The sequence below is a fragment of the Sorex araneus genome, chromosome 1 (genome assembly GCF_027595985.1).
Source record: "Sorex araneus isolate mSorAra2 chromosome 1, mSorAra2.pri, whole genome shotgun sequence".
Taxonomy (NCBI): domain Eukaryota; kingdom Metazoa; phylum Chordata; class Mammalia; order Eulipotyphla; family Soricidae; genus Sorex; species Sorex araneus.
The window spans coordinates 432,688,257-432,711,068 of record NC_073302.1 but is presented as its reverse complement, the minus strand read 5'-3'; the positions used below and the strand labels follow the sequence as shown (position 1 = coordinate 432,711,068).

At 57.1% G+C, this 22,812-nt stretch overlaps 1 protein-coding gene across 1 annotated transcript; it reads left to right on the top strand.

The window, feature by feature from the left end:
- Nucleotides 1-5,487: 5,487 nt before the first annotated feature.
- On the top strand, nucleotides 5,488-17,658 carry LOC101558060 (aldo-keto reductase family 1 member B1). Its single transcript, XM_004608250.2, has 10 exons — nucleotides 5,488-5,646; nucleotides 11,008-11,175; nucleotides 11,586-11,702; nucleotides 12,172-12,249; nucleotides 12,413-12,535; nucleotides 13,584-13,690; nucleotides 13,976-14,057; nucleotides 14,252-14,335; nucleotides 15,111-15,193; nucleotides 17,259-17,658. Exons 1-10 carry the CDS (start codon nucleotides 5,545-5,547, stop codon nucleotides 17,299-17,301), a joined length of 987 nt encoding a protein of 328 aa, XP_004608307.2. The 5' UTR covers nucleotides 5,488-5,544; the 3' UTR covers nucleotides 17,302-17,658.
- The last annotated feature ends 5,154 nt before the right edge of the window (nucleotides 17,659-22,812 follow it).

Here is a 22,812-nt window from a genome sequence, read left to right as displayed (position 1 = left end):
TAAAATAATGAGAAAACTCTGGGTAGGTGGCTACAAGTTCAGGGGTCAGTCAGACTCCTTGGGTTTATAGCTTGATCCGGCCACTTACTGGTTCTGAACACTTAGCGATTGATCTCTCTTCTCTATGTCAGTTTCTGCATATTAATAATAGTGCCCACTGCAAAGTTCTTATGAAGATAAAATTATTTCATGCTTGTAATGCTGGAAGAATTGTGCCCGACACAGCTAGTTCAACAGATGTGAACGTTTACCTTAGTTTCATTTCTACTTTTCTGTAATTCCTATAGATTAGACGGCCTGATACGGCACCTGAACATAATAGAGATTCAACTTTGGGGGAATAATTTCTACTTCTAGGGTTTACTGAAACCTCCTCCCTTTTTTTCCTGTTTTGAGCACACAGGAATGTGACCCTTATCCCAACCAAGTGAAGAGAGGCCACAGGACCTTTCTTCCAAGGCTGGCTAGTAGATTGTAATGGGAAGTAATGGGTGCCACTTCCAGGCCTAAGCAATTAATTACTCATCTGAGATACTCCCATCTTTTTTTTTTTTTGTAGTGGAGAAGGTGGTGGGCCCTCCATCCTGGGTCTCTGAGGGACACTGCTGGGCAGCCTGTGTTACACAGTAGCATGTAACCTTCACATGTTTGCATGTTTGCTCATCTCTAACACCTTTACTGAGCCATGATTCACCTATCATGTGTGGACCTTATTAATATTTTAAGCAACTTGAGGGTTTTTCATATGTCCAGAGTCATAGCAGAGTTCCCAGGCAACTGAATGCCATTCTAAGACATTTAAATTTTATCCTGTAGGACTGGAGCAATAGCACAGCGGTTGGGCTTTCACCTTTCATGCGGCCGACCCGAGTTTGATTCCTCTGCCCCTCTCGGAGAGCCCGGCAAGCTGCCAAGAGTATCGAGCCCACGAGGCAGAGCCTGGCAAGTTACCCGTGTGTATTGGATATGCCAAAAACAGTAACAATAAATCTCTCAATGAGAGACGTTACTGGTGCCTGCTCGAATAAATCGATGAGCAATGGGATGAGAGTGACAGTAATTGGAAAGTTACTGAGAAATCAAACAGCACATTTCACATTTCTTCATGAGATAATCTAACAAACAGTATTCCCCATCTTCTCTGACATTGTCTAACTTTACTCAGAGGTTGCACGATGACTTTTTTTTTTTTCTCATGCCCAAAATCATGACTCTGTTTTCTATTTCCGCATGGCACTATTTCAGACTTTCTGCCTACACTCTGCTCATTTGGGTTTGGGCCATACCTGGCGGTGCTCAGGCGGTGCTCATGCCTCTGCTCTCAGGGACCCCTCCAGGTGGGGCTTGGGGATCATGTATGGCATTGGGGATCTAATCCTAAGTCAGCCGCATGCAAGGCAAGTGCTTCCCCTCCTGTACTCTCTCTCCAGTTCACTATTTTCATCTTCAGTACTATATCTCATCTCTTGTTGTTGCACATTGACTGTTTTGCCTTATGTATATAGAACCATTTTTTTTCTTTTTTTTGTTTTTAGTGAATCACCGTGGGGTACAATTACTTACTTACAAACTTTCATGTTTGTGGTTCAGTCATACAATGATCGAGTACTCATCCCTCCACCAGTGCCCATTCTCCACCACCAATGATCCCAGCATCCCTCCCACCACCCCCACCCCACACCCCTCCCCACCCCGCCTCTGTGGCAGGACATTCCCCTTTTGTTCTCTCTCTCCTTTTGGGTGTTGTGGTTTGCAATAGAGGTATTGAGGGGCCATCGTGTACAGTCTATAGTCTATTTTCGGCAGCTCCCAACCCGAGCGGGTCCTCCCAGGCCCTTTTACTTGGTGTTCCCTTCTCTGAGCTGCCTTTTCCCCCAGCATGTGAGGCCGGCTTCCAAGCCGTAGGGCAAACCTCCTGGTTCTTATCTCTACTACTCTTGGGTGCTAGTCTCCTATTCTGTTACTTTATATTCCACAGATGAGTGCAATCTTTCGGACTGTCTGTCTGTCCCTCTCTTTCTGACTCGTTTCACTTAACATGATACTTTCCATGTTGACCCACTTACATGCAAATTACCTGACTTCATCTTTTCGAAGGGCTGGAGCGATAGCACCGAGGTAGAGTGTTCGCCTTTCATGCAGCCGACCCATGTTCGATTCCTCCGCCCCTCTCGGAGAGCCCAGCAAGCTACCGAGAGTATCTTGCCCGAATGACAGAGCCTGGCAAACTACCCGTGGCGTATTTGATATGCCAAAACTAGTAACAGCAAGTCTCACAATGAGAGACATTACTGGTGCCTGCTCGAACAAATCGATGAGCATCTTTTCGAACAGGTACATAGTATTCCATTGTGTTAGAAACCAAGAAACCAAAGCTTCTTTAGCCAGTCATCTGTTCTTGGACACTCTGGTTTTTTCCAGTTTTTAGCTATTATAAACAGTGCAGCGATGAACATGCAATTCAGATGTCATTTCTACTATACTTTTTTGCCTCTCTGGGATTTATTCCCAGAAGTGGTATTGCTTGGTCAAATGGGAGCTCAGTTTCTAATTGTTTGAGAAGCATCCATATTGTTTTCCAAAGGGGCTGAACCAGTCGGCATTCCCACCAGCAGTGAGGGAGAGTCCCTTTCTCCCCACATTGGTGCCAACACCGGTTGCTTTTGTTCTTTTGGATGTGGGCCAGACTCTGTGGTGTCAGATGATATCTCATTGTTCTTTTGATAGAATCATTCTTTTCATTGTGCATTTTTTTTCCTTTTAAATTCTTTCCTTAGCATGAAATTACTCATAACAAAATAATGTACTCAGAATACATTAAGAATCTTGCTACTTTTGGAAAGGAGATACTAAAAATTTCTTAAAAGGGTTGGTCCCATTGAAGATTTTTTTTTCCCACAGGGGCCAAGCCTATGAAAAATGAGGCCTGGGGCTACTGCCAACCACGGTCTTGACAGCTTGGTGCCAGGGCTTTCACCTCCGGCAGTAAATGGGGGCGGTGTGGGGTCACCAGGAGCACTGGGGACTAGAAGCATGGAGTGCCACTCCTTGAACTTAGGCCTTGCACATGCTAGGCATGTACTTGACCAGCTGTGTGTGCCCCCAGCTCCTGTTGAAGCAGACTTTTGATATGCGTCCAGCGGCCTTTTACAAAGAAGGAAACAAACACCCTAACATGTGCCATCTGCAGGGCTATTATTGCCACCGATGCTCCACAGATTCTTTCATTTGGCATAACCCAGTCCCAATATTCCATTTTTGTTGATTTTAAAAAAATCTCAATTAAGATTCTGTGGTTTAGAGAAAGAGAACAAAAGGGAATACCCTGCCACAGTGGCAGGGTGGGGTGGGGGGAGATGGGATTGGGGAGGGTGGGAGGGATGCTGGGTTTATTTGTGGTGGAGAATGGGCACTGGTGAAGGGATGGGTTCTCGAACTTTGTGGGTTTTTTTTATTTTATTTTATTTTATTTTTGCTTTTTGGGTCACACCTGGCGATGCACAGGGGTTACTCCTGGCTCTGCACTCAGGAGTCACCCCTGGCGGTGCTCAGGGGACCATATGGGATGCTGGGAATTGAACCCGGGTTGGCCGTGTGCAAGGCAAATGCCCTACCCGCTGTGCTATTGCTCCAGCCCCGGGTTCTCGAACTTTGTATGAGGGAAACATGAGCACAAAAATGTATAAATCTGTAACTGTACCCTCATGGTGATTCACTAATTAAAAATAAATAAATTATTAAAAAAAGATTCTGTGGTTTACAGGGCGATTAATAATGGCTTCTCATGCACATAATCCCACACCAGTATGTTCCCTCCCTCTCCCAAGGACCCCGAGACCCCACCTTCCCAACTCCCCCTGCTCCCAAATCAACTATGCGGGTCACTTCTCCTAGGACGTTGCCTTTGGACCTTTGTTGCTCCCTTGCTGTGTCCCACACAGGAGAGAGGTCATTCGATATCTGTTCCTTCCTTTCTGACTGATTTCACTCCGTAGGATATCCTCTAATTCCATCCATGTTGCAGCAAATTGCGTGATTATCTTTCTTACAGCTGCATAGTATTCCACTGTCGGTTACTTCATCTATAGACCATTATGCCTTCATGCGGTGAGACATTATGGTCAAATTTTCATTCAGGCAACAAGCAAGCTTTTCATATTGAAGTCAGAAGCTTCCTTAGTTGATAAAACCCGTATTCCAATCTGGTGGCTCAAGCCACATTATTTTCCCGAGAGACCAGCTTGTGGTTGGCATCCTCTGTTTCAAAAGGGATCTTATGAGTGAAGTGTGGTGGATACCAGCCTCCCCTTTACCACAAACCAACCGCCCAGCTGTAGGTGCCAAGGAAAAATCTCTTCATGGGAAACAGAGCATCAGAGCTTGCTACTCACTTTTTTTTTTTTTAATAAAAGTCTAATGGAAAACTATTTGGACTCGTCTGACAACATGAATTTTTCCTAGGGGCCACCATGTAGTAGTCACTCGATGGAAAATCACCAGAAGAGAATTTAGGGAGATCTGACTCCTGAGTCATTGCTAGGCAGATGTCATTCTCAAACTTGCATAATTCGGCGAAGGACTGGAGGGTGATGGGACAGAAAGAGCCCATTGGGAGACGGTGAAAGCATCGCACACAGAAGTTGCTGGGAAAAAGCCAAAACTGTCTTCAAAATTCTTCCAGTACTTTCCTTGCATTAATCTGGTGAAGAATGAATGGGTTTTGTTCTTTCACAATGAGGGCTCGTCAGTAACTTAACTTTCTCATCTGAAATACTTGATAAAAATATTAAAATTAAAATTAATCGTTAAGGAATTCTGCCTGTTCAGCTTTATTGAGTTTCACCCCGTGACTGTTGAAACTGGCCTCTCGGTAGCTCTGAGAGGGTCCTACAGATTGTCATCAGTGCTGTCTTTGGGAGCTTGCTGGGTTTCACAGGACCTGACAGACTCAGCACTCAAGGGCGGGCTCCAGGTTATATACAGCTCAGGAGCCTACACAGCGGAGGGGCAACCCCAAATCTCGAAAAGGCCTCTTGTAAGAAGATTGCAAATGATTTTAGCTGAGCACCTTTAGAAGAGCACTATACCGGCCGCCAGTGGGATCTTCACACATTCAGGACATATGTCAAATTTCCAAAGCCATTGATCCCGAGGTTTGGACAATGAATAAACGAACCTTTTTGTGCTCTGGGGAAAAAAAAGTACCGAAACACTTCTCCGGCTGATTTGTGTGTGCGATGTCTATTGCTTTTGCTAAAACCATTGTGGTTGCCCTGGTTCCCACCGTTAGAGAAATCTCAGCAGCCGCGCGCGCGCAGCCAGGACTTAAGAGTCCAGGCGGCCAGAAGAAGCCGGATCCCGCTAGGACCTAGCGGGAGACGACGGGTCCTCAAGGAGACACTGGGCTGACGCGGCGAGGAGGCCTGGTTGAGACCCGGCCAATCAGAAGCCTCCTTCGGGCAGCCGCGCGCCCACAGGACCCGCCCCCTTGAGCGGGCGCAGCGGCTATTTAAAGGTCGGCGCCGGCGCCGCCACCGCAACCGCATGGTCCTTGAGCGGGGACTGGCTAAGGTAGCGGTCATGGCTAAGCACATCACTCTCTACACTGGCGCCAAGATGCCCATCTTGGGGTTGGGCACCTGGAAGGTAGGTATCCCGAGGACGCCTTTCGGCGACTCCTTTAGGGTCCTGCGCTCCCGAGGCGAGTGGTGGGGGGCGGAGACGACCAGGAGGGACCCCGAGCGGCGCGGTGCGGCGTATGCCAGGCCTCGGAGGAGCCGTTTTTGGGGGGATTGTCCCGGCTAACTCGGGTGCAGAGGCGGGGTCCCGAGCCTGGCCCTGCAGCCCGAGACCCTCGGGCTTTGTATGTACGGTCTTGGGGGCGAGAGAGGGGGCGAGGCCACGCTGCACCGGCGCGGTGGCTGGACCCCCAGGCCTCACCGTGCCTTTCATTTTGCTGAAAGCCAGAGACGGGGGGGATGGGGAGGGAAAGGGGGCTTCCGGGGACGGGGAGGGCGGGGAGGGGGGCTTCCGGGGAAGGCAGCGGGGAGATGGAGCCAAAGGTGAAGTGGGGAGGGGCGCTCCAGCTTCTGCTCCAGCTTCCACGCCCTTTCGGCAACTTGTTGCGCCCTGGAGAGTTTGCATGTCATGGGTTCGGGGGTCTTCGCTCTCGGGGCTATCCCGAAACCAACCGGAGGCCGCACGAGTGTGCCCAGGAATCACCCTTTTCCGTATCCCCCACCCTGGGCGGAATCCCACCGCTGGTGGAGTCAGGGGGTCTTTAGGGCTCATGCAAAAGCAGTTAGCAGGCGGGGGTGCCCCGGGGGTGTGAAAACTAGCCCGGGATTGGCTAATCTGGATGCATGCCGGGGCCAGACTCAAGACTTTTTAGTTGATGGTTTTGGAGCCACACCCGGCGGTGCTCAGGCCGTCCTCCTGGCTCTGAGCTCTGGGATCCCCCTGCAGGCGACCACCTGGGTTTCCTGGGGAATGGAACATAGGTTGGCTGCGGGCAAGGCAAGAGGCCCTACCCACTGTACCACCGCTGCCGAAGACTTTTAAACCACTTGTTTGGGGGCCACGACTGTCCTGGTGGGGCTCAGAGGACCATACGCACTGTGATCCCTTCTCCCCCTCCTCAGGCAAAGCAGATTTCTGCAGGAGCATCCACTGCGGGCTTTGGGGGGGCCATAGACACGGAAGGAGAAAGCCAGGAAACACGGGCAGGGCCAGAAACAGTGGCAGAGCGGGTAGATTACTTGCCTTGCACTCAGCAGACCTGGGTTCGGACCCTGGCACCTTATAGGGTCCCTCTGAGCACTGCCAGGAGTAATTCCTGAGCATCTCTGAGTGGGCGACCCAGAAAAATAAAAAGAAACAAGGGCAAACCTGGTTTGAAATGAAGCAGCAGCTAGTGTTTCTCCTAATGCCTGCGATCAGAAAATGATTATCTGGAAGGTGAATAAGGAGAGACCAGAGACTTTACATAATTTGATTTCCTTCCAATACTGCACTCACAGGGGGTGATTAAATTATCGTTGTGGGGGGAGGGGCAGCTCCCAAGTGCTACCCAGGTGATGAGGCAAAGATGTGGGGGGGCTCAAAGACTGAAGTGCGTAGAACTAGGGGGAAACCAGGCAGTATATGGGGGGTTGGCCACGGGCATGGACCGTCTCTCTGGCCCAGTGTAATTGAATTATGACCGTGATACAGTCCAATTCCACTTGTGCGGGTCTTTTCTTTAGGCAATGGCTGGAACAAAAGAGCCAGTCCTGTAATGACATGGCACACAAGTGTTGGCATATAACTGGAGCAAAAGGGCCCCTGGGGGCTGGAGCAATAGCACAGCGGGTAGGGTGTTTGCCTTGCACACGGCCGACCCCGGTTCGATTCCCAGCATCCCATATGGTCCCCTGAGCACCGCCAGGAGTAATTCCTGAGTGCAGAGCCAGGAGTAACCCCTGTGCATCGCCAGGTGTGACCCAAAAAGCAAAAAAAAAAAGAGTCCCACTGGGCACCACTAACCTAGTGCACTGCCTTCCAGGTTTTTCCAGTTGTCTTTTGTGCTTTCAGAAACAGTGGCCCTGCCTCGTGCCTGGGGTTTCACAACCACTGCTCTAGGGTCATGGAGGAGTAGAAGTCGGTTCAAGAAGGTCTCTTAGATTTCGGTCACTCGCTGGGGCGGGAGAGGTTGGTGGAGGCTGTTGCATGGGCCTCACAGCCTGTTCTGCCCTGTGGCACTAATCTCCAGCCTGCCCGGCAGCTGCCCAGGGGCTGTGTCTCCTGTCTCGAATGAGCGCTCAGATGATCAGAGGCTCTGGCCTGGGGAGTGAGGAGATGAGGTGATTTTTTGTTTGTTTTTTTTTTTTCTTTTTGGGTCACACCCAGTGATGCTCAGGGGTTACTTCTGGCTCTGCTGGGGAGACCATAGGGGATGCCGGAGATCAAACCCGGTGGGCCGCGTGCAAGGCAAACGCCCCACCCGCTGTGTGTGATCCTCGAACCCCTTTCCTCCAGCATGTGGATTGAGACGTCTTCTCAGGCTGGACCAGGCACCACGTGGCCTGCAGACCATGTGCCGGGGTCCCCGTGACACCAGAGCGGGGGTGCGGCCATGGAGGGGGGCACTGCTCGGGACTGCCCTGAGCTTCTCAAGTTGGACCCCGAGTGGCTGAGAAGGCTCGGCCTCCTCGTTGGATCGTGCCTGAGCCTACAACAGATCCCTCTTTGGGGATGAGGGTGGGTGCACACCCGGAAGTGCTCAGGACTTACTCCTGGCCTTGTGCTCAGGGAGCACTCCTGGTGGGCTGGGGGACCACAGGGGGTGCCGGGGGTTGAACCCAGGTCAGCTGTGTGCAAGGCAGATGCCCTCCCTGCCGGACTGTTGCTCTGGCCTCCAGTGAGTGGGGCCAAGGTCAGAAACACGTGACTGTCCTTGGCCTTGTAGAAGGGGGGCGGGGGGGCATCAGCAACTGTCCTTAAAATTCCTTCCTGGTCTCTCCACCTTCCCATTTTCCACACCTGCCCCACCCAGGAAGCTCGGACATGTTTTGTCCACCCCTCGCCCTTGATAATGTTTTTAAAATATCTTTGACTCTGCCTATTTATGGCCTTATACCCTTTGCAGAGTCATAAGTCAATGTATATGTGTGTGTGTGTGTGTGTGTGTGTGAGAGAGAGAGAGAGAGAGTGAGGGGGGTGTCTGGGGAGTGGGGGTTGCTGTCACCACCTCTAACACTGTATGATGGGGCTAGAGCACTTGCCTTGCACCTGGCTGACCCCATTTTGATACCTCAGCACCCCCATAGGGTTCTCCGAGCATCACCAGGCGTGATCCCTGAGCATAGAGCCAGAAGTAACCATTGAGCATCACTGGGTGTGTCCCTGCCAAAACCCAAAAGACTGGGGCTGGAGTGATAGCACAGCGGGTAGGGCGTTTGCCTTGCACGCAGCCAACCCAGGTTCGATTCCCAGCATCCCATATGGTCCCCCAAGTACTGCCAGGAGAAATTCCTGACTGCATGAGTCAGGAATAACCCCTGTGCATTGCCGGGTGTGACCCCAAAAGCAAAAAAATTAAAAAACAAAAATCGAAAGACTGAAAAACAAAAAACCTAAAAAAAAAAACCCTCCGATATTTTCCCAAGCAGAGACTGTCCGAGGTGGGAATTGCCCCACGCAAGACTTCCGTCACTTGTCCCAAGTGAAACAAGAGGGGAGCGGCCCCAGGCCTGCCGAGGGTCAGGTCCCTCCTTTTCCCCCGCTCCAGGCCTCGGCTGGCCATGAGAGATTGAATTACCCCCTGCCCTGCAATTGGTCTGGCCCTCCCTCCTCTGGCATCCTCGGGCGGGCGCAGGTGGCACAGGGAGCTGGGGGAGGTGATCCCCATGTGAGCGTTTGTCTGTGGTCAGAGCCAGTTGCGAGCTGCCCAGTAGTAGCCCCGTGTGCTCCTGTGATAAGGCGGCCGGGAAAGATTCCGCATCCCCCGGCTCTCTGATTGGAGACTGGGGTTGACGAGATGAATCTGGAAACTGAGCTTGGGCCCGCGGGCTGGAAGCCAGGTAGGTGCGTGGGAGGGCGTGTGTGTGGGGGGGGGGGGGGAGGGGGCGCAGCTAGACTTCTTGAACACGGGGAGGCACGTTTAGTGTCGCCTACCAGGGTCACGCTGGTCACCCCGTGCACTGCACTCAGCAGCGTTCTCTCCTGGAGTGGGGGGGGGGGGGCGTCTCCCAGGGGTGCGGACTGAGCATGGCTTGGAGAGCGTCAGAGTGAACGGCCCAGCTAGGTCCCTCTCGGCCACCGCCGAGTGGAACTGCTGACAGTGGAGCAGGGACAGATGCTGCCGGGTCCCCAAAGGTCCGATGTTCACCGCCCGCACCTCCTGGGAAACGGGGGTGTCAGGGGGGGATGCCCCGTCTCCGCTCCCGGGGGGGCTGAGGGGCCCATCAGTGAGAGTCTCCCTGTCTCCCGGGAGGAAGCGTGCCAGCTCCTCTTCCAGAAGATTCTACCCCAATTTGTCGGTCCTTGGAATAATACATCCTGAGCAGTGAGTTGGGTCAGAAGTGAAAGGCCTGCTGACGGCGCATGCGTCCGAGCCGACGGATCAGAGTAGGATGGGAAAGAGTAGGAAGTGGCCCAGCGAGGCCGCTGGCGTGTGTGACGGCAGGGGAAAACGGGCTGTGCCAACCCGCTTCTCCTGCCCTCCACAGCTGGCTGCGAAAGAGCAACAGCTGCAGTAGCAGCTAGGCTGGGGGGGAGGGGGGAGGGGGGAGGGGGCAAGCAAGTAGAGCCAGAGGGAGGGAAGCGTCCGCGCCGCCCGCCTGGGCACTGCTGTGGGTGCGGCCCACTCAGAGGGCACTCACAGGCCCCTCCTCGCTCCCTCTCCTCGCGGGGCCCCTGTCTGCACCCCTGCACCCCACCCCCACCCCCCACCGCGCTCTTCCTCTTGCACAGTGAGAATGGAAGGCCTTGAAGCTTCCGCGATAAACGTCCTGGAATGACACACACGAAGCGACGGTCGCCGTCAGCGTGGGCGCAGGGGGGTGGCTGGGGCCAGGCCCCCGCCGAGGTCACAGACCCCGTGGGGTGCGGGCAGATGACGGCCGAGATTTCAAGGTCCTCAAAGGCCATGGCCCCTGCCCTGTCCTGGGGACAAGAGTCCAGGAGAGTGTGTGTGTGTGTGTGTGTGTGTGTGTGTGTGTGTGTGTGTGTGTGTGTGTGTGTTTGTGTGTGTGGGTCGGTGTGTGGGGGGGTGGCTGCCATGTGCTGTGGTCGAGGGGCTGCGGCGTGAGAGGCAAGGTGCTATTTGGCCTGTCCCCGCTGGGGGAAGCGGGCGGTCGTGGGGGGTCTCAGGAAGCTCCTCTGCCCGCCCCTCGCCCCCAGCACCTGTGTTTGACTCTGGAACCTTCTGGAAGGAAACCGGGGCTCACACTCCTCTTCCGGCTCACCTGCTAACCTCGGGTCCCTGTCTGTCTGTCCCCCCACCCCCTGCCCTCCCCCTGCACGCAGTCCCCCCCGGGCAAGGTGGCGGAGGCGGTGAAGGCGGCCATCGACGTCGGGTACCGCCACATCGACTGCGCCCACGTCTACCAGAACGAGAACGAGGTGGGCGGGGCCATCCAGGAGAAGATCCAGCAGAAGGTGGTGAAGCGGGAGGACCTCTTCATCGTCAGCAAGGTAGCGGGGCGCGCCCCTGGGGGCCCCCTCGGGGGCCGCTGGTGCCCCAAGGTCCTCCGTGGGGGGGGCCCGAGAGTCAGCAACCCCGGCCGCCAAGGCGGGGGTGGTGGTCGACCCTCCCTGCCCGGGGAGTTGGTCCTGCAGCCGAGACAGGGGCCGGGCTCCAGGAGGACCAGCCAGGAGGCCGTGGGGTGGTTTCTGCGGCCTCCCCGCCTCTGAGCGGTTCCTGTGACCCGGGACCCTCTGTGGGACGGGTCACGCCCCACGCCCGCGCCCTCCCCCCCAGCTGAGAGGCCCTGCCAGGGCGTGCAGCCTCACGGGAGGGGACGTCACCTTGTGCCCCAGAATGGGTGTGTGTGACGGCCTCGTTCCCTGCTCCCCTCCCCCCCTCCCCCCCACCCCGGCTGCAGCTGTGGTGCACGTACCACGAGAAAAACCTGGTGAGGGGCGCATGCCAGAAGACGCTGAGTGACCTCAAGCTGGACTACCTGGACCTCTACCTGATCCACTGGCCCACCGGCTTCAAGGTAGGGCCGGGACAGTGGGGGCGGGGGGGGGGGGTGGCTCACACCTGCTGCCTTCTAGCTGTGGCCTCTGTGCCTTCTGCTCCGTTGGCCGGGTCAGGGGAGGGGGGAGGGGGGACGCCGGCCCCGGGATCACTGCACATAGCGCTCGCTGTCAGGGGGCCTTTGTTAGCTCGGGGCGTCGGGGCTGGATTTACTTGTGAGAATCCCTCCTGGGGGCCTCCACATCTTACATCCTGGTTCCCCGAGGGGGCGCACACAGTGTCTTCACCAGAGCTGGGGGGCAGCAGGGGCTGTGGAAGCCCGCCCTCCTTGTCCCTGCCTGCTCCCGGATGTGCCCGTGGTCATCTTTAGACGCCCAGGGCTCCTGGCACTGTCTTCAGGGCTCTGGAAGGGTCAACACTGACTCTGCGTGTGGTGTGTGTGTGTGTGTCTGTGTCTGTGTGTGTCTGTGTGTTGTGTGTCCTGACAGCCCGCCAAGGAGTTTTTCCCGCTCGATGGGGACGGCAAAGTGATTCCCTGTGAGACGGACTTCGTGGACACGTGGACGGTGAGGCCGCTGCCCCTGCCCCTGCCCTCCCCGGCCCCCGCAGGCCAGCCCTGCTCTTCCGTGCCGGCTTCGCGGAAGTCCGATCCAGCGGGGGCCTGTCGAGCCGGCCGCCCCCGGAGGGGACCCCGGTGGGCAGCACGCAGACCCTCCTGCTTGTCTCCAGGCCATGGAAGAGCTGGTGGACGAAGGGCTGGTGAAAGCCATCGGAATCTCCAACTTCAACCACCTGCAGATCGAGAAGATCCTGAACAAACCTGGCCTGAAGTACAAGCCGGCGGTGAACCAGGTAAGCCCCGGGGTCACTGCTCGTCCCTGTCCCCCGCGGGGAGCAGTCCGGAGACAGGTCCCCCAGCACTAGCAGAGACCTGACTTATTTATTTTATTTTATTATACCCTCCCACCCCCCAATTTTATTTTGTTCAAGCGCCATGTATTTCAGAGTTATCCACATTTGTTTTTTTTGACACGTCGTGTTCCATCACCCATCCCGCCACCAGTGTCAGCCTCCCTCCACCGGCGTTCCCAGGACCCCTCTCCTCCCCCAGACCCCCATTCCCCCGCCCCTGCCTAGCCCCAGTCTGCCCTCTTGGTGGAACATTTTTAAACCTGGCTATTAAAATGTGGGTCTTGGGGCTGGAGCGATAGCACAGTGGGTAGGGCATTTGCCTTGTACACGGCCGACCTGGGTTCGATTCCCAGCATCCCATGTGGTCCCCTGAGCACCACCAGGGGTGATTCCTGAGTGCAGAGCCAGGAGTAACCCCTGTGCATCGCCGGGTGTGACCCCAAAAGCAAACAAACAAATTTTTAAAAAAAAATGTGGGTCTTGCAATTTCAGTGTTGTTGGCTCTGGTTTGGGTATTCGGGGCTCTCCTTCCTGGACACCCTGTATCAGGAGTGCCCTTGACTTGACGCCTTTGCTTCAAGGGCCCCCTGTTGCTTCTCATCTATGTAGAAGCCTGATTCATATCATGATGCGCAAAAAAAGAAAGAAAGAAAAGTGACCTGGCGGGGGATCAAAGTAGGAAGAGCAGGGGAGGGAGGCCTTGGCCCAGGCTTGTGACGACTCTGATTAGTGTAAAAAGGAACTGAGCTTTTCAGCCCCCTGCCAGCTGATAAAGGGCCCGGAGGTGCGTCATCAGGGGCCGGCCCATCTGTGTCCAGGCCAAGGACGGGCTCTGGGAAACAAGAGGGCGGTTAGCAATCCCTAGAGGTCCCGGACGGGATGAAAGTGGGTTCTGCGGGGAGGGAAGAGACAGATGCTTCTGGGGAAAGCCCCCGGGCGTCCCCCATCCCGGGGCCGGGCCCACAGTGCCGCCTGCTTGCCCCCGCAGATCGAGTGCCACCCCTACCTCACCCAGGAGAAGCTGATCCAATACTGCCAGTCCAAAGGCATCGCCGTCACCGCCTACAGCCCCCTCGGCTCACCCGACAGGCCCTGGTGCGAGTCCTCCCAGCACTGGGCACGACGAGAAACAGCCCCGGGAAGGGACTTTGTGGGCAGGAAGGGACGTGCCCCCTGGCACTGCCCCGGGACCCTGCTGAGCCTCCCCTCTACCAGCCTGGCTGCCGGGCGTTTCCAGAAGCAGGACCGCTGCTCGCCAGAGCTCTGCAGCCTGCAGGGGCGGGCTCGGGCTCTGGCCAGCTTCCCAGGAGGCCACGGGCCTGGGGGCTCCCCGCTGGGGGTGTTGCTAGCCTGCTCATGCAGCCCCATCTCTGTGTCCAGGGCCAAGCCCGAGGACCCCTCCCTGCTGGAGGACCCCAGGATCAAAGAGATCGCGGCCCGGCACAAGAAAACCACGGCCCAGGTAGACCGGCCTTCCAGGAAATCAGCCTCGGGTGGGGTCCCTGGCAGGGGCCTGCAGGCTCGGGATGCCCCCGGGCAGGGACGCCTGCCCATTGCGGGGGGGGGGGGTATGGGGGGGACCCTCCCGTCTCTGCGTCTGGGTGTCCAGCAGCTCTGGCCTCTGGCCAACACCCGCCCCGGCTCCTCCCGTCCCAGGTGCTCATCCGCTTCCCGATGCAGAGGAACCTGATCGTCATCCCCAAGTCCGTGACGCCCGAACGCATAGCTGAGAACTTCAAGGTGAGACCCGCGGCGGTGGGTAGGGGTGGGGGCGGGGTGGGTGGGGGCGTGTGGCTTCTCCTCCCCGCGGGCTGTGGGTGGGTGGGGCCCCTCTCTCCCAGCCCTCAAGGCCCAGCTGCAGGGAGCCCCGTGAGGATGCAGCAGGAGGCATATTACTGGGTGGGGGGTGCCCAGGGGGCCCCAAGAATGTCTGGGCTGTTAAGCCGTTTTCAGGAGCTGTCACCAAATGCGAAACGTCATGCGGGAAGGGGGCCCGGTGCTTAGCGTCGTCCAGGGCAGGGAACGGGCCTGGGCTGACCTGGAGTGGGCGGGTGTCTCCCTCGCTGGCATGGGATTCTGCCCCCCTCTTTCCTGCCTCTGGGACCTCATGTCTTCACCCTGGCCCCACTGGCCGCTGGCAGGGCGGGGTCCCCTTCCCCCACCCCGCCCAGGCCATGTTCCCGCCCTGGGGAGGGCCGGGAACGGAGCGGCTCCTGCTGCGCATGCCCGGATGTTATAGACTCGGTGGGAGGGACTGGGGGGGGGGTTCGCAGCCGGAGGGTCGCGTCCCGCTGGCCTTGTGCAGTGAGCGCCGCTCTCGCCCGGCTCGTTCTCGGGGTGGCGGGGTGGGGCACCCCGAGCCTCTGGGAGTTGGGGATAAAGCAGATGTCGCGCCAGCTGCCGTGCGTCGATGGGGGGATTCCTCGGTCGCCCACCCGCGCGGGTCGACCCCCTGGGGCCCCCTAGGGTGGTGCGGGAACCCCTCAGCAGCGCGGCCCCCGCGGCCTCCTTGCAGGTGTTCGACTTCGAGCTGAGCCCCGAGGAGGTGAACACCTTGCTGAGCTTCAACCGCAACTGGAGGGTCTGCGCCCTGGTGAGGTGAGCGAGCCCCGCCCCCCGCCCCTGGCTGGACGCCGCCCTGGATGAGGGTCCCCGCGCAGCAGCCGCCGCCGCCGCCTCTGCCCGGGTGGGAGTTCCGGCCAGTGAGCCCGAGGGAAAGGCCCTGGGCTATCCGTGTCCACTCAGAGGGTGGGAGTCCCCGGGCAGCGGCCGCCCCTCTTGCACCCTAGCCCAGATCCAAGTCTCAGGAGCTGGTGGGTGCCGCTGGCCAGGGGCTGGAAGGCAGAGACACCCCGAGAGGCTCCCGCAGGCCCCGGGCGGCTCCTGGGTCCCCAAAGGAGCTGGTGCGGTCCCCGGCAGTGTCCTGGTCAGCTGTGGGTGGGCCGGCGTTGTCCCCACCCAGGAGACTCCACTGACCACAGTGGACTGGCACCGCCCTGCCCTCTGCCCTCCTTGGTGTGTCTGTCTGTCTCCCTGGGAGTGGCTCTTAGACCCGTGGGTGGCGCCCCCCGCCCCAGGCTTGCTCTTGCAACCTCTCATTCCACAGAAGCCACCTCGGGAGCTTTTTAAAAATTTTTTAATTGAATTTTTTTTACTTTTTATACCGTCACTGGCATTGGGGCGTGGAGAAATAGTAACAGAGTGTCAGGCTCACGTGAGTTCGATCCCCGCCACCCCATATGGTCCCCTGAGCACTGCTAGGGGTGAGAGCTGAGCTCAGAGCCAGGACTAAGCCCTGAGCACCGGCAGGTGTGGCCCAAAACCTAGAAAAAAGAAAAGGAAAAAAATGAAAGTTAAGTCCCCGGCAGGCAGCCCCAAGCCAGGGCTCTTTCTCCTGCCCTTGTTTGTGTTCACGGGTCGGTGACCCTGAGCCCCCCTGAACGCTGTTTTGGATCTAAGGGGCGTGGGGTGGGGGAGAGAAGTGACTCATTCACAAGGTTGCGTCTTTACCTGCGCGCACCTCAGCCCTTGATTCCTGGAGCTCCTTGCTCTGGCCCCCTGCGGCGGGGGAGGGTCTGGCCCATCCCCTGCACCCACAGACCCCGCCCTCCCCCCCCCCCAGCCTTGGGAGCCGCAGCTGTGCGCAGGCAGCGCTAAGCACGTCCTCTAGCTGCTGGGGAGCCCGGGTCGGGCCCCTCGGGAACTTTCTCCTGCATTTCCGTTACCTTTTTGCCAGGGGCACCTGGGGCTAGGTGGCCGTTGAGCCTGACCTTCAGGCTTAGGGGGATGCAGTGCAAGAAGAAAAGGGCGCGGGGAACTTGAGTGTCTCAACATCAGAGTCAGACTCCGGGTCCTCGTCGGGTCCCCCTCTCCCCCCAACCCAACACGGTCTTTATAAGTTGCATCACTTCCCCTTCTTGGCCACGCCCCTCAGGCCCCGCTTGGGCGGGGGCGGGGCGTGGAACCCACCTTGGGCCCGGAGGGGCTGGGGCGATAGTACAGCGGGGAGGGCGTTTGCCTTGCATGCGGGCGACCCCGGTTCGATTCCTAGCATCTCATATGGTCCCCTGAGCACTGCCAGGAGTAACCCCTGTGCATCACCGGGTGTGACCCAAAAAAGCAAAAAAAAAAAAAAAACCAGCCTTGGGCCAGGACCACCGCCTTCTGCCCCCAGCCTGTCCCTCTGCTGTTTGCAGGGATCCTCAGCCCCTCGCTGGGGCTCAGGGCCACTGCCGGGGTGGGAGGGCCGGGGGGAGTTGTAGGGAACGGACCCTGTGGCCCTCTGTGCCCGCGTTCTCCGCGCTCTGGCCGGGCCACTCCCCTCTCCCTTGAAGCCAGTCTCCCCGCGGAACTTGCTAACGGGGTCGGGAGGCACCCCACCCGGGAATGGCGAGTGGGCAGAGCTGGGCCCCGTGCTCAGACCCAGACCCATTCCCCCGGGGCTGCACCGGGCAAGCCGGGAGAGGGCAGGGCGGTGGGGTGGCACGTGAAGGGAGTAACATAGGATCGGGCACCGGGCGTGGCGTCCAGCACCCCGGGGCATAGCACTGGGCGCTTGGGGCAGAGGAGGAGGGGGGAGTGGCTGGCAGAGCGGCTGTTTCTGCCCCCTCCCACCCGGTGTCCGTGGAGGAATCCCCCTGCTGACGGGTCTGTGTCCCCACAGCTGCACCTCGCACCGGAATTACCCCTTCACCATCGAGTTCTGAAGCCGCCGTGCCCGCCCCGTCCCTGGTGGCCAGCTGCCTCTCCTCCTGCCCCGTCCTCCCCCCCGCCCCACATCAAGGCCATGTGGCCAGGGGTCCCTCTATGCTGCTCGGCCTCCTGCACCCCTCCCTCACCCCCCCACACTCCTGGGGATGGGGTCAGAGGACAGGGTCCGTGGGTTCGAAGCCTCCTTCCCGTCTGGCTGAGGAAGTCACCGCAGACGTTTCTGGTTCCAATCTAGGAAGTGAAGAGTGGCGCGAGAGCCACTCTGGGAATTGTAAGCCTCTCAGGCGGGCGCCCCCCAACCCCCTGCCCTCCCTCCCCTCCCCCCTCAATAAAAAGTGCTTTTGTGAATCTGACCATGTTGGCTTTGCTTTGTTGAAATGATTCCCTACCTCCTCCCCGCCCCACCCCCCCAGCCTACCCTCAACACCCACCACAGCCCACGCGGCTGTGCAGGAAGTGGGGGGGCGGGCTGTCTCCCCTTCCAGGGGCTCGCCTTTGGGGGCTTAGGGTTCAGGTCTCCCCGTGGCTGTGGGTTGGCATCACGTGCTGGGCTGGACCCCTGAGACGCCTCTGCTTAGGGGCCAGGGCTGAGGGTCCCACCCTGTGGGAGGAGCCAGCTCTCCCCCTCGTCCCACCCGCACCGAGGAGTTGAGAGCCAGGTCCCCTCCGTGTCAAGGCCCGTGGGCCAATAAGCTCCCGTGCTGCTCTGCTGACGGCCGCCTCCCCAGGGCAGAGAGGGGGAGAGCGACTCTTGTATTCTGTTTTGCGGGCCACTCCAGGTGGTTCTCGGGGCTTCTTCTGGGCTCTGCCTACTAGGGCTTGCTCCTGCTGGGGCTCAGGGGACTGTATGGGATGCCGGAGATCAAACCTGGGTCAGCCAGCCCCCCTGCAAAGCAAGTGTCCCACCAGCTGTACTCCCTCCAACCTCCTAATTTCTTTTTTCTTTTTGGGTCACACCCAGCGATGCTCAGGGGTTACTCCTGGCTCTGCACTCAGAATTACTCCTAGCGGTGCAGGAGCGGCCATATAGATGCCAGGGATTGAGCCTGGGTCGGCCACGTGCCAGGCAAACTCCCCACTCACTGTACTATCACTCTGACCCTGCAAACCCTTATTTTTAATTGAGTTTTGTGTCTTGGGCCACACCCAGCTCTGTGCTCGGGGCTCACCCCTGACGGGCTCAAGGGGCTTGGGGGGTGCTGGGAATTAAACCCAGGTTGGGCCCAGTCAAAGCGAAGCTCCAGACCGCTGTACTAATCAGCAAGGGCTTGTGAATGGTGTGTGCCCCTCCCCGTCCCCCCGCCCCCCCAAGCAGTGCCACTCCTGGGGGAACTGGGCCAACTGGTGCAGACTCTTCACTGCGGAGACCCGGCTGTGTGGGGGCGACCAAGGCCACCCTCCAGTGCTCAGGGGACCGTGCAGTGCCCGGCTCGCGCACACAGGAATGCTGTGCTCCAGCCCTCGGAGCTGTCTTTCCAGCCCGTTTCCTTTCTTTGATGTTTGCAGACGCCGTTGCAGGTTGCTGTGCTGGTGGGGTGAGCACGCGGGGCTCTGCGAGGGACTTACCCTCGGCTCTGTGCCGAGGGATCACCCCCAGTGCCAACCACTGCGGGCTGTGTGCAAGGCAAGCGTGTTACATTGTACGATCTCCATACATTCCCCAGCGTTGGGGTGTGGGGAGGAGGAGTGAGTCACAGCTGCTTGTGCCCAGGCCTTCAGGCTGTGTTCCGGAGTCACCCTGCCAGTGCCAGGGCGTCATAGGCGGAACTCTGGTTGGCCACCGGCAACGCCAGGACCTTAACACCCCATGTGCCGTCTCTCCAGCACCCCCGCCTGTTTTTATTATTTTTATTAGTGAATCACCGTCAGATAGTTACATACTTACAAAGAGGTACAGTTACACACTTACAAAGTTTCCAATTTGCAGTTTCAGTCATACAATGACCCAGTAGCCGTCTCTCCACCAGTGCCCATTCTCCACCACCAGGGGTCCCAGTATCCCTCCCACCACCCCCACCCCATTCCCCACCCCCCACCCCCACCCCGCCTCAGCGGCAGGGCATTCCCTTTTGTTCTCTCTCCCTTTGGGTGTCGGGGTTTGCAGTAGAGGTATTGAGTTTTTCTTTTTTTAATTAATTAATTAATTAATTTTATTTTATCACCATGTGGAAAGTTACAGAGTTCTCAGGTTTATGTCTCAGTTATACCATATTCAAACACCATCCCTTCACCAGTGCCCATATTCCATCACCAAAATCCCCGGTATACCCTCCGCCCCCCACCCCAACTGTATAACTGATGAATTTCACTTCATTTTCTCTTCACCTTGATTACGTTCCATATTTCAATACAAAACTCACTATTGTGTGGGAGTTATACCCCCAAACAAGATAACCCTAATAAGGAAGCATTTGATAATTAGTTTTCCATTAAAAGATTGTATGTTTTCAGGTTTTAGAAAAGGTCGCGCGGCTCAGATGTGTCCCAGTCCCGAATCCCGGAGCCGTGTTAGTTGCTGCTCAGTGTCGCCAGGGCTCCATCTGGAGAAGGTGTGCAGGCTGCACTTCCTCCTTCCGGCTCCCTGGTGTTGTTGGCCCCAATTCGGGTCCGGAGCATTTTCCGGGCCGCGTTGCTCTTGAGTTTTTCTTAATGACATTTTACCAAGAATTGGATGGACCAAGGTCAGGAAGCCCCCGAATCTGTGATTGTCAGAGGCTGCGTGACAGCTGCTGGGTGCCCGAGGGCCTCTTCAGACTCTGATAATTGTGTCGGGTTTGTGGTGCTGAGCGCCAAGGCTCCCGAGTGGCTTGACTGTGGGGGACTGAGCCGCGCCTCCCCCCTACCGCCCCTACCGCTCATGCTGCTCGCCGCCTGGAAACCCAAGGTACACACCTGGCCACACTTCCCAGCTGGGCAAGGCAGGCCCCACCTTCTCCCTCGTCCAGCTGCAAACCTCTTCAGTCTCCCTCGGGGTCTCCCCGAGCGGAGCACTGGATGGTGAGGCTTGTTCCCATCATCCGCCCAGTCCAGGTACTCAGCACCAGCACTGAGGGACGCATGAGTCTCCCCCTAGGGCAATACCCCCCTCGGGCCGGAGCGGTAGCACAGCAGGGAGGGCGTTTGCCTGGCACGCGGCCGACCTGGGTTCGATCCCCAGCATCCCACTTGGTCCCCCGAGCACCACCAGGAGTAATTCCTGAGTGGAGAGCCGGGAGTGAGCCCTGAGTATCACTGGGCGTGACCCCAAAGCCCAACAAAACAAAACAAAACAAATTTCCAACAAATTTCACAAATTTCTGGTGGTTTGGGGCTCACATCCAGCAGTGCTCAGAGCTTACTCCTGGCTCTGTGCTCAAAGATTCTTCCTAACGGGGCCCAGGGGACGATAAGGGGTACTGGGGATCGAACCTGGGTCTGCCTCTTGCAGGCAAGCACGGTGCCTTCATTTCTCTGGCCCTTCATTTCACAATTTTGATCAACTCTGTCAAGGGTCAGGGGTTAGGGTGCATGGCTGCCACCCTAGGGTGCATGGCTGCCACCCTAGGGGACAGCCCCTGCTTCAGTGCTGGGTACCCACGGCCCCTCCCGGGAGCCCTCAAATGCGGCAGAGCCCAAGTAACACCGTATTCTAGCCCTGAACTGCCAGCCAGCGAGGCCGCACCGTTGCCATCAAGGCTGTGTAGATGCCCTGTGGTCTCCCTAACTTAGTACTCATCGTGCTAAGCTCTGGGTATGAAATTTTGTTTCGGTAAAATTCCAGCCATTCATACAGTGTGGGGCAAACTAAGTCCACACTTTTTTTTTTTTCATTTAAAATCAGCAGGGTGAGGTAAGATACATCTGAAGAGGTGTCCGCCTGAGCTCCTAAAATAGGGTTTGATTAGCGGATGTTACCTCAATCAAAAAATCATAAATAGAAAGTCCTAAGAGATAGTACAGCGGGTACTATCTTTTTTTTTTTTTTTTTTAATTTGCAGCACACGTATGTGCAAGGTTGGTTCTCTACCCTGATGCTCAGGAGGTTCTTTCTCCTTTCCAAAATCTTGGGAGGTATCTGGCCTAGAGATGCCAGCCCCAACCGGAAGTGGCTCTCAGCTGCCTGAGCATGGCTTGGTAGTGACACTCCCTGCCACCCAATACAGACGACCCAGAGGCATGAACTTTCTGTGGAAAGTCGTTCATTTTGTTTGTTTGGGGGTGGGGCACACCTCACCTCGGCTCAGAACTCCTGGCTCTGTGCTCAGGAATGGCTCCTGGGAGGGCTCAGGGGACCTACGGGGTGCCGGCAATGGAACTGCGGTCCGCTACATGCTGAGAAGCGCCCAGCCTGCCAGACTGTCTTTCTGGCCGGGAAAGTCATCTTTGAAATGATGGGGCTGGGGAGAGGATATGGTCTGCTTGTGCGAGGCCTTAGCTCCGCTAAGGGTACCAGCCCTGCCATATGTGGGCCTCGAACCATGCCCCAACCCAAACCCTGGCAAAAACCACACAACAGAAACTGAACGCCATTAAATATACATATACTTGTTTATTTGGGGTGGGGGGCCAGGGGCACACCTGCAGTGCTCAGGGATTCCTGCTGGCTCTGCGTTCCTAGATCACTCCTGGCACTGCTTGGTGCATCTTCTATGGTGCAGGGGCTCGAACCCAGGCCAGCCATATGCGAGGCAAGCCCCTTACCCGCTGTACTATCTCTTAGGGCTTTCTATTTACGATTTTTTGACTGTGGTAACATCCACTAATCAAACCCTGTTTTAGGAGCACAGGCAGACACCTCTTCAGATGTATCTCACCACCTCCAGAGTACCAAAGCACCAGCCCTGGGCACTGGCACTGTGGCAAGTTTTACTTTTATTTATTATTTAGGCAAGCTGCCGAGAGTATCCTGCCCGCATGGCAGAGCCTGGCAAGCTCCCTGTGGCATATTCCATATGCCAAGAACAGTAACAAGTCTCCCGATGGAGATGTTACTGGTGCCCGCTCGAGCAAATCGATGAACAGCTCGACGACAGTGCTACACTCAGTTTTGTGACACCCAGCGGTGTTCATGGGCTACCCCTGGCTCCGTGCTCAGGCATCATTCCTGAGCTGGGGAACCATATCTATTTCAGGGGATCCAACTGGGGTGGGCAGGGGTGCGAGGCAATCCCCTTCACCCCGTACACTGAATCTAGCCTCGTAGTAAGTTTTTACAATCAGAGACCTGCGGGAGTCTACGTCAAATCGAGAGAATTTAAAAATCAGCCAGAGGGGCTGGAGTGATAGCACAACAGGTAGGGTGTTTGCCTTGCACGCAGCCAACCCGGGTTCGAATCCCATCATCCCATATGGTCCCCTGAGCACCGCCAAGGGTAATTCCTGAGTGCATGAGCCAGGAGTAACCCCTGTGCATTGCTGGGTGTGACCCAAAAAGCAAAAAAAAAAAAATTTCAGCCAGAAATGCCCCACACTCCCACGATGCCCCCAGGTGCACACACACTCGCCTCCTGCCCTCCTTCCCTCAGCGT